Here is an 11,848-nt window from a genome sequence, read left to right on the forward strand (position 1 = left end):
GAGGAAATTTTTTCACGGAAGGCATTTTCAAGCTGTTTTTTGTTCAAAATGGTATTTTCAGTTAAGTAGTTTGAATTGGTTATTAATAGCCGCACAGCGATAGCTGGGGCTTTTATTGGACTTCTCTTGGTTTTTTACAATTCAAAGATTTTGAATTGTATTGGGGCGCTGTCTTTTTTTTAAGATCTGTTCACACATTTTCATGATTTTTGAAGTCAAATTGGAGTAGTGATTCACGCCGAAACAGAAAATGGAGCGAAAAAGCGAGTGGTTTTGCGGCGTGAATTTTTTTCGCTATGATTTTAAAGTAGAGTGAGAAAACGGTGTTTGAACAAAAATTCGGTTTCTCGGTAGTGGTTTTTTGTTCACATGCGGCAATTTCACTCTGATTTTTACTGTTTTTTTCGATTTTTTGGATTGGATTTTTTTCTAAATGGTTTTCCCAATCCATTCACAGCTAATTCTAGGCCTAGCTTTTTGTTTGAATTAAATTTTCATTTCTCGCTAGTGGTTTTTTGTTCACATGCGGCATTTTGACATTGATTTTCTGTTTATTTCTTATTTTTTTGTTCTGATTTTTTAAAATGGTTTTCTCAATTCACTCATAGTCCATTCTAGGTCTAGTTTTACTGTTTAGTCAATGAAAATTCTTTGAATTGTACGTCAGGACTTGTCCTGCTATGTTTTTTATTTCGTTGTCATGATTTTTGTTACGACCATATGACGTCACAGCCACTTTTTGTTCATTCGTTCATGCAATTTCAACTGAATTGCATGTGTGACGTCATTTTTCGCTCTTAGTTGAGCGAGTTTTTTTTATGCGCGTGATTAAATTTTTGGTCACACTTGACTTACCTCACTCTCAAAAATGACTTCCTCGTATTGAAATTAACTTTTATTTACTTTAAGTCAAAGAGATAAGGTCAAATGGGTGTGTGTCACTCTAAATGAAGATTATTTGAGTTCATCTAATAGAGGCAGCAATAACTTATACAGATTTTTAATCAAAATATAACAGATGAACCTTCAATGAAAAGACGATTTTTTTGGTCTGTCTTTTTTTACTGTTTTTTAGACGGCCGATCTACGAATCTATTGCGGCTATTTTCTGGCAATCTGCCAGCTATGTCATATTATTTTCAAAAATTTCCTGAAATTGTTGTGTAATTTTTTCTAATTATTGCAGGTTTTATAGTAATTTGGGTGTTTTTTGAGCAATTTTCTTTTAATTTTAGACTGTTGTAGTGATTTTTTGGCCATTTTGTTTTGTTGCCTTCGTTGTGAATTGAAAAGACGCCAATTTTTCAAAGGAACTTTTTGATACCAACTGATTAATGGCTCTCGAGCGAAGGTTGAAGCAATTTTTGTAAACGTGTTGGTCTTATGCAAAATTTTTGCTTTACGTTTTTGCACTTTGTTTTAAAGCATTGTGACTTTTCAAGTGATTATTTCACCCTCCACCTCATTTCAATTCATTTTGTGATTGCAATTGCTCTCCGAAATGAGGTTTGTTGCTATTATAAAAGCGATTGTCAACAGTTGAGTCTGAAAGCCGTTGTAGTTTAGTGGTTAAGATGTGTGACTGCTATCCTCGATGTCTGGTTTGAAATCCTATGACGGCCGAGATCTTGCAACCTTGAAAAGCTACACCCTAACCGTTATTATTCAGGCGCTCTCCTTTTTTTAATTCGCGTTTTACATAAGTCACGATTTTCACGTTTGTATGGATTTCAAATTCTGAACGGATTTCAAATTCTGATTTCAAAACGATTGAATTTCAAATTCTTTCACGCATTGAATTACGCAATGTAGTGAATACGGTCAATGTCAAAAGAGCAAAACCAATAGAAACTGGATAAACCCCGGTCATTAAGTTATAGTGCATTAGGTTATAAAAGCTCATTAGAGCGATTGCTAGATGATATTGGTATTAAGCTTAATCCCCTTCAGTTTTGAAGCTGAAGTAAGTAAAGGTTGAGAATCTAACTGAAACTACACACATTTTTTGAAACTTAGGAGAACTTAGGAAAATTTTGTCAAATTTATTTTCTTTTTTATTTTTCTGATTCAATCCCGTCCCGATGTGAGTCTAGCGCGTCAACGGCGGATATTTTCCGGCAATCTGTTTTTCAGTTTGAAACCTACTTAAAGTTTTTCAATGTTTCTCCGAAATTAGATTGTTTTGCGATCTTATCATAGCTTTCATTTTGTTGCATAAACAGGTCCATGTGCTAAAATGAATTAAATCACCGCTTTTTAGGGGATTGGTATTATATAAAGAGTTAATTAATTTTTTATGATTTGTTAGTTAAATATATTTTTGGAGCTTTTTTGTACCATTCAACTCATTTTATATAAGTTGCATATGTGGTCTTAGAAGGTAGGCGTAATTGAAAAAGTAGTTTTTGACAGAGTCTCTTCGACTTGTTTACGGAATTCTCCCGGCTGTTTCTTTAAATAATGAGCAAGCAAAGAAAACCTGAAGTTCAAGGAGTGAATAAATTTTGAGTGATTCCGTGAGAAATTTTCAAAATGGAGAACAGAGTGGTTTTTTCATACCTATTTTAAAACAGAGACAGAAAGAATTGTAGGCGTCAAAAAGTTCTGCAAAGGTGATTTTTGGAGGTGTTTGTTGAAGAAAACTAGCTAAATTAGTTTTCGATCTGTATTTTGTTGGCTTAGCGTAGTCCTTTGGTTTAATTGCCTCACTATAATATTTCATTGTTATCGTTTTAAAAATGAGAAACTTGAATGTTGTTTAGGCGAGTCGTTAATGGAAGAATTTTGTAAAAATTATTGAGTTTTTTTTCTAATTTTTGTGTTGTGTTAAAAGTCACTCCTTGCGTAAAGTAATACATTATTTAAAGATTTTGGAAATCTGTGGAGTACAGGTGATGAGACGTTGTAACTGGTTTGTGTGAGACAAGTAATTCCATTAACAAAATTTAACTGCATTACATTTTACTATATTGTTTAACTACATTGTTGGAAGTATATAAATTAAATTTTGGAGTTGCAAATTGTGAAGATTTTTTGCGTTCAAATGTAGTCTTTTAAGGAAGTAAATGGTTTATCTCTTATTTAATTAATTCTTCGTAGCTTAAGTCAAATTTTAATGTGGGACATTTCCGCTTTTTTCCCGCTGTTATCGATTAAGAGTCCTTGCAACAGGTTGTAAAGTCAATGGCGAAGGTAAAAACAAGTGTTTCGGTCAATCTTAAAAAATTGGCAAACGAGGAAGGAAGGTTAAAGTGGTTTTTCCTTCATGTATTATTCTGAAATTGAGCGAAAAGAGTTTGCTTGAAAGCGTTTTCGGTAAGCGAGTAAAATTTTTTGTTAAAGCGAGATTTCTGAGGCAAGTTTTGTTTACTTTTAACTCAAATTATATCAGTTTAAATGGCTATTCAAATTTTAAGAAGGATAAATTTTATGTTTTCTAATGTTTCTGGTCAAGCCCGACACACCTGATTTTGTGTTTTGTCTGTCACACTTGACTTACCTCACTCTCAAAATGACTCCTCACATTCAAATTTAAAGCGGAAATCAAATATCTCGGTGTTAATATTGACAAAGACCTCAAATATTAAAAACAAGTAAAAATTCTTTTGTCAAAAATGGCCCAGGGCATTAAATGCATATATGCCCTCAGGAACACAATACCCACTGGTTACAAAAAAATTGTTTTGAATGCTTTTGTTCTCAGTCATGTTCAATATTCTTCTGTTTTACTTGCAACCATCAATCAAAATCTTATAACGACATTAGAAAAGCAGTTAAATTGGGCCATCAAAGCTTGTTTTCACAGACAGAAATTTGACTCATCCTCAGATCTTAAAATGAACCTTGGTATACTACCTATTTCTTTGCTTTTTGATTTCAGGGCTGCCACTTACTGCCATAGTATCATGAATAAAAAGAAGCCTGCCTTCTCAAGCTCAGCTTTGAAATTACCAACCGCAAGTTTTTATATACACGAGCGAACTCAAAAAATTTTTACCCAGACAATTTCAAAATGCAATTTGCATGAAAAAAGTATTATTAAAAGAGGTATTCTACAGCACAATTCTTTCCGAAGAAATTATTTGTCAATGTCATACAGTCTTGCAAAGAAGAAATATAAGCTGTTTTTTCTTAATGAATACCAGAAGGACCCAAATAAAACCCAACACAGATCAATTACTTGGAAACATTTTAAATTCAATTAAATTTCTTTCTGTTTTACATTAAATTTATGTTACTGTCGTCCCTCCCCTAAGTGACTTCTCTATTGGATCAATATTTTAGTTATTATAAATTATTAGTTTCTCTTTTGTAATTATCAATATTTTACACTGCCTATCTCTGCAAATTTTACTACGACTGAAAAATTTACAGATATTAGGAGAAATACAGTGCTCCTTTTTTTCAAAATTATGTTTGCTTCATTATTTTCTTCATAATCGTTTTGAGACCGCAGGTCTATGAAGCTATCACAGCTTTTTCCTGGCAATCTGCTAGCTGTTTTATAGCAAAATATTTCTGTGTTCTAGGTATCCAAAGAAACTGATCCAGACATATTCAGTATTTCCCAACCAGAAAGACACCTCAGATGTAGTAGTGCAGCCTTACAATGTCGTGCTGACTCTGAAAAGACTCACTCTCAATGCAGACTGTGTCATTGTTCTGGACAACACAGCACTCAATAGGTCAGTATGTGATACAAATTCTTATTTTTACGAAATCTTTTAATTTTGCTGTTCGTTCGTAATACATTTGAAAATTGTATCGTTTGTTAGAGTTTTTCCAATTAAGAATACCATGCTAGGGTTTTCAATTTATAAATTTAATTGGGAAACGCTAAAAGAAAATATATCTATTGTCAGTTATGCTAATGCTAAACCAGGTAGCTAATGATATTCGAATCGTAAACTACTTGTACTATTTAACGAACGCTAATCTGTTGCTGCTGTTAACAGAATAGCAGTAGAACGACTCAAGATAGAAAACCCCTCATTTGCCCAAGTGAATAGACTGGTGTCAACAATATTGTCAGCCAGCACAGCTACTCTGAGGTATCCTGGATACATGAACAATGATCTGATCGGGCTCATCGCCTCTCTAATACCGACACCCAAGCTACACTTCCTCATGACAGGTCAGACATGGGTTCTGTAACAGTTGTTGGAGTCATAATATTTAAAAATTTAAAACAAGATAATTTGTTTATTGTGAGTAGCCTGCTAGCTCTATTACTACTGCGCTCTCATAAAAAATGGAACACCGAGCGCGTTAAAGTAATTGAAATACCCGCACTCTCAGCTAAACAAACAAGATCAATTTGGTGACGAGTGATAATCAATTTAATATCAGGGAAATGAAAATTGGGAAACACATTGTTTGATTAATAGCCGCGAAGCGATAGCGGTTATTATTGGGGACATCGCGGTTTTTTTTACAATTCAAAAAATTTGAATTGTATTGGTGCGCTGTCTTTTAAGATCTGTTCACGCTTTTTTCGGGTTTTTCATGTCAGTGAGAAGCCAAATTAGAGTGGTGATTTTGGTCACATTGAAATCGTGGTGGTTTTTGAGATATTTTTTCCAGGTGCGTCAATTTGACTTCTGTTTCCTCTCCTTCAGTGCTTTTAAGACGGTACATTGACTTTGCAACTATTTGTTGTCATAAAATATTAGTGAATTTTAGATTTTGCCCCCTTTTAAAATTATCTGTTGTCTTATCCTTTAGTATCATCAACGACAGCTCTGATTGGTTGCTAGCGAGGCATAAAAGAAACTAATTAGTGACTTCAGTTAATAGCTATTTGTTTTCATGACTTTGACACTACTTTTTCTCAAAAATTTTGAGTGATTTTTTTAGTTCTGCAAATATTTATTAATAGCCGCACAGCGATAGCTGGGGCTATTATTGGACTTCTCTTGGTTTTTTTTATTTCGTCGTCATGATTTTTGTTACGACCATATGACGTCACAGCCACTTTTTGTTCATTCGTTCATGCAATTTCTATTGAATTGCATGTGTGACGTCATTTTTTCGCTCTTATTGGAGAAAGTTTTTTGTTCATGCGCGTGATTAAATTTTTGGTCACACTTGACTTACCTCACTCAAAAATGACTTCCTCACTTTGAAATTGACTTTTATTTACTTTAATTCAAAGAGATAAGGTCAAATGGGCGTGTGTCACTCTAAATGAAGGTTATTTGAGATCAGCTAATAGAGGCAGCAATAACTTTTTTAATCAAAATATAACAGATCAGCCTTCAATGAATAGACGAATTTTTTTGGTCTGTCTTTACTGTTTTTTTAGACTGCCGATCTACGAATCTATTGCGGCTATTTTCTGGCAATCTGCCAGCTATGTTGTACTTTTTGATGTCTTATCATTTCATCTCATTGGGAACAGGTTCCTGATGCTGCTAATAGGGGCTAAGTTTATCGATTTAATCGTTTTTGTTCAAAGCTAGTGCTTTCTGTGACTTTGACACTAATTGTTTTCAATAATAATTATAGAATTTTTTGAGTTTTTCGAGTTTTTCTTCTCAACTTTGTCGTCTTAACTCTTAGTCTCATTATTGACAAGTCTCGTTGGTTGCTAAAAATGCCTAAATAAAAGCAGATCATTTCAGTTTATAGCTATTGCTTTTTGTGACTAATACGCTTGTTCATTATTTAAAAAAAGTAGTGATTTTTTTTAGTTTTGCTAGTATTTGTTGTACTTATTGCTGTCTTATCACTTAATCTAATTGATGAAAGGTGTCAACGATGGTCATCGAGGACTCAATTAATTGATATAAATATATCCATCAGTAGCTGTTCTGTTGCGTTCTGTGACTTTTATACTATGTATTTCCAGAAAGTTTCAGCGAGTTTTATTGCGATATTTGGTTATTTTTGTCTCATCATTTAATATTTTAGTGAGAGGACTCATCGACTTTTAATGAAAGGTTGCTAATGAGAAGTAAAGGATCATAGTTGGCAGTTTGAGTTCATAGCTGTTGTTTTTTGATGTTGAATGAATGAAAGTTGAATTTTTTAGTCTTGCTTGTTTTTGTTTTTCTTGTTGTTTTATTGCTTAGTCTCGTTACTAGCAGCTCTCATTTGATTTGCCTTTTAAAGCGGAGTAAATGATTTTCAAGTCATGAATTAGTGAATTTCTTTGAAATGTATTTCAGGACTTGTCCTGCTATGTTTTTACAATCCAAGAATTAGTAGATCTTCAAGTACTTAGAGTGGTGAAGCTACTGGGAAGGCCGTAATTCAAGGTTAACAGTTCATTTTCAGAAGTTTTTGAGCCCAAAAATGTTGCAATTTTTCGTCTTTTTTCGGATTTTTTGTTGGACCAGTCTAAAATTGAGGTTTGTAAAAGTTGATAAAGGTCTTTTGCAAGACGTAATTACTTTTTATCGCCATTTTAAGAGCTGCATGTATTGCTACACCAAACATAAACACGGTAATTTATTCTAATTTTTATTCTAGTTTTTTGAATATTTTTGTTGTTTCAGCTCTTGGTGTCACAATAATAGGTTATTTTATAGTTTCTAGTGGTAATGGAAGGGTTTTCAACTTCACGAATTTTGCCAATTTTTTTGATAAAACTTGCAGTTTTTCCAATTTTCTGACATTGATTGTCATTATTCAAGTTTTCCAGCTCCCGGGGGCAGGAAATCTTGTCTAGGATTTGCTAATAGTTTACTGCAAAATTTTTATTGGCCATGGCATAAGCCAATTTTTTCAAATTTTTGAAAATGGTTGTCAATTTTTAGTTTTCTCTAACCTGAACAGCCAAAACCTTTCTTTTAGGTTTTGATAATAGTTTACTGCATAGTTTCCAGTGGTAATGGGGAATGTGTTTCAAGATTTTAATATTACAAATTTTAGCGATTTTCAAATTGTAATTTCTTCTTTGACTTCCTGAATTTTTAGTTTTTTTTCTCAGTGGCCAGGGGTTGGCTGCTATTGAGATTGCTAGTATGTTAATGCAGAGTTTCTAGTGGCAACAAAATAGTTTTCTGTTTTTTTAGATTGCAAATATAAGTAATTTTTCAAATAAAGCTTGCAATTTAAATTTTTTTGATTGTTTTCAAATTTTTTGAATTGTTTTTTGTCATTTTCTGATTTTAACTATCTTTATTGGCCAACGAAACTTTTTAAATGTTGCAGATGAGTTACAAGGCATAACTCCACAGAGAAAAATTGAATTTGAACATTTTTTCCAGACACATTTTCGAAAAATATCTTTAAATTTTTCCTTTTCATTTGAAGCATTTTCCACATTTCTTTTTGAAGCATTTGTCTTTTTTTCGAGTTTATCTACCTTTAGTGTCAAATTAATCTCTTTCAAGTCTTTTGCGTGAGTTAATGACTATATTGCAACGTGTCATAAATGGCCTTCAGGTTAAAAGCTTCAAGAGTTTTAGGAATAATTTTTTTTAGTTTGATTTTTTTAGTTTCTCAACTTTCGAGATTTCGTCTTTTTGGCTGGGATCGTTCAATTGATCTGCTGGTCAGGTACATTAGGTCTGTTTTTCATTCAATTCCTTGGATTGTATATCAGGACTTGTTCTGCTATGTTTTTTAATTCGTTGTCTCCATCGATGATTCTTACGACCTGACTTCTTGGAATTGACTTTTTCAATGACTTCAGTGACGTCTGCTGCTTTGCAGTTAAATATTGTGTGCGTGAAGTCATTTGTTTTTGGGTTAATTGCGCGACTTACCTCACTCAAAAATGACTTCTGAACTTATGACTTATGGAAATTTAAATATTTATGAATATATACTATTTAAAGATCAATAGTGTGCATCTAAGTAGTGCCAAACTTATATGCCCTAATTCTTGATTATTTGTCTTGAGTTTTTGATTTTGAATGTCAATTTTGAAAACACTCTTTTAGGGATTTTTCTTTATGGACCGTATGTGTCATAAAATTGACAGTCCGAATCTAACCCAAAAAGTCTAGTGGTCTAGTAAATGACTGGTGGTCGATCTGTCTATCTTATTAATAGCCGCCCTCATCTTCTCAGCCGGCTATTATTGCGCTCGTATTTTTTTTCTTACTTCGTCAAACTTTTTTTCGCTTTACCATTTTGCCGCTTTTTCGACATTTTGCGTGAAATCTTTTTGACTTCTCTAGGCTAGTTTCTCTCTTCTCTCATTCTGCTAAAAGTGATTTTGAACATCAGTTGTTCAGCAAAGCAATTCAAAATGAACAGAGTCAGTATAAAAAATTGAAGTCAGAAATAGGAACGGGATAAACCCATAAAGCCCAATTTTAGATGCCCGCTATTTGAACGTCGTTCCTTTAAGTCTTAGTTACCACCTCTATTGCTTATTGGTGTTGATAGTAGCCCCTGTAGCCTCTCTCTAAGAAACATAAGTATGTTCAACTACGAAATGCCATCAAAATAAATTGGACTTAAAAAATTTTTTTGTACAAAAATCTTTTTTTTTTCAATATATTCTATTCGTTCAATCCCAATCATGCTTATTGGAATCAACGGCGGCTATTTTCCGGCAATCTGCCGGGTATGTTTTCTTTAGTTGTTTCAATTCATGGAAGGCCACAAGCGTCTATTCGTGGCTATTTTCCGGCAATCTGGCGGCTATGTTTTGAAGAACATGTGCCTTCTCTATCCTGAATTTGCAATCATGGAAGGCTGTAATTTTTCTGTGCATTATTTAAGTTAAATTCGTTTTGGCGACTATGTAATGGGGTATAATGTTGGGTTGTGAGAATCCTTTCGCTACAGAAAAAAGTTCTGACTCGGAAATATTTGATTGGAATGAAAGGAGCAATTGGACACCTAATGTGACATGATGAGAACAAATGAATCCTCTTTTCCAGGGTATACCCCATTGACAGCTGCCGACCAGGTGGAGTCATCAATTAGGAAGACGACTGTGTTGGATGTCATGCGAAGATTGCTTCAGCCGCAGAACATGATGGTGTCCATTCCTAGGTGACCTAAACGCTGTATAGTATTTCACTTTACACAAAGGCGTAATACAATACGAGTGGGGTGGTAAGAGCTTGGTTATGCGAAACTATTCCTCTCATGGAAAATGATCCTACAATTTTCTTGATGCTGTCTGAAAATTATACTTATCGCACTTAAATCCGGCGAGATTGACAGCTTTGTTGTACCAAATAAAAGTTTTGAACAAGCTGGTGTAGTGTGAAACTTATGTTGATAACCAGCTCTATATGTATGTTAAGAGACCATAGAGTGAAAGGAGGAGGAGGAGATGCAGCCAGCAATGCGGCCATCAACCACTGCTACATATCTATTCTTAACATCATACAGGGAGAAGTCGACCCTACTCAAGTCCACAAGAGCTTGCAGGTACTTTTCATTTTTTCGAATCATCATTTTGCCATCTAGTGTCATGATTTAGTCGAACTGATTTAGGCGAAAATTGAACTGAAGTTGTTGTATAGGTTACGTGGCTGGTGGGGTCACTGAGAAAATATGACATTCAAGCTGACTTTAGCAGAATCACGTACCCTTTGTTGAAATGCCCACTGCAAGTTTTTAAATCTGACACTACAGGAAAATTTGCAGAGATCTGGCATTTTAAAACTTCTGCACACGGATGGCCTAACAAATCTTTTTAGATTTGAAGTTGAGCTTATAGACTCGGGAATTGTTTTCTATCTTCAAGATAATATGGCCACCTGCAATTGATCTCACAGTCTGCTAAGATATGAAGTTATTTGTAATTGCTAGCTCTACCTATCAGACTGTACACATTTTTGTCACTGCAGAACAAGAATTCATTTGAGTGTACAGTGTGACTGTATGAACTCAATAGTGGCATATTGTAATTTCTACGCATATCATAAGACTATTTCAATTTGTGAGGAAAAATTATTGTATCTCGGTATCATACTTTAATGGTATTTTAGAGAATCAGAGAACGCAAACTTGCCAACTTCATACCCTGGGGTCCAGCCAGTATCCAAGTAGCCCTCAGTAAAAAGTCGCCATATGTGCCAACCTCACATCGTGTCAGTGGACTCCTGTTAGCCAACCACACAAGCATAGCCAGCCTTTTCAGACAAACTTGTCAGGATTTCGACCCTATGCGCAAGTCTCAGGCGTTTTTGGACAAGTTCAGGAAGGAGGATATATTTAAAGAGAATTTGGACGAACTTGACGCTAGCAGAGAAACAGTGCAGCAGTTAATTGATGAATATGTTGCAGCTACTAAGCCTGAATACATTGATTGGGGCGAAACTGCCTAAGCTACTTTTTTTCTTTGCCTTAACATAATTTGATGATTTTGATTTTGCTCAATTGAAAATTGATTCATGACTGCTAATTGTGCCTCGAACTCTGTGAGAACCTATAGAAATTCTAACCCATTCACTTATAGAATTTTTTTTCGAAGTTGCTATAGGTGAACGGGGCGAGGGTATAGTAATTGTAGAAATAGGGAATGAAACCTACGAATTATTCATTGCAATATATGAAAATAGATGACTCTCTCCTGCATTTAATGTCATCCTATTATTACAACTAAAATTTTACTGATGTGTACTGTTTTAGTAGACAGAACGATAAGCAAGGAAACTAGAAGAGTAATGATGCTAACCTAGCAGAGAATACTTCGCGTTGATCTTATTTTCCTTCTGTTCGGTTTCTCAATTAGTGAGTTGTAAATAGATTGATAGTTGTCATCATACTTGCTGAATAATGCTGCTTTTGTACGATTTCATAGATTTAAATTGACCGTACTTAATGACTTCCGTTTAAAAATGAGGAGTATTTATCGCTGATGTGTACGTGACAAAAGTTTACCTGCATTTGTGTCTTAAACTGTTGTGATTAGTAACCATTACTCGAATGG

The 11,848-nt window shown here is 34.2% G+C and overlaps 1 protein-coding gene across 2 annotated transcripts in view; it reads left to right on the top strand.

Annotated features, from left to right (window-relative positions):
- The window catches only part of LOC142343177 (tubulin gamma-1 chain-like), a 243,883-nt gene extending 232,140 nt beyond the window's left edge, over window positions 1-11,743 (top strand). For both annotated transcript variants that reach the window (XM_075394879.1, XM_075394880.1), the window contains exons 4-8: window positions 4,530-4,685; window positions 4,956-5,134; window positions 9,843-9,957; window positions 10,215-10,341; window positions 10,905-11,743. In XM_075394879.1, coding sequence (XP_075250994.1) covers window positions 4,530-4,685; window positions 4,956-5,134; window positions 9,843-9,957; window positions 10,215-10,341; window positions 10,905-11,243 — 916 coding nt within the window. In that variant the 3' untranslated portion in view covers window positions 11,244-11,743. The remainder of the gene's footprint in view (window positions 1-4,529; window positions 4,686-4,955; window positions 5,135-9,842; window positions 9,958-10,214; window positions 10,342-10,904) is intronic.
- Window positions 11,744-11,848: the final 105 nt, after the last annotated feature.

Source organism: Convolutriloba macropyga, chromosome 7 (genome assembly GCF_964194025.1).
Source record: "Convolutriloba macropyga chromosome 7, txConMacr16.3, whole genome shotgun sequence".
NCBI lineage: Eukaryota > Metazoa > Xenacoelomorpha > Acoela > Convolutidae > Convolutriloba > Convolutriloba macropyga.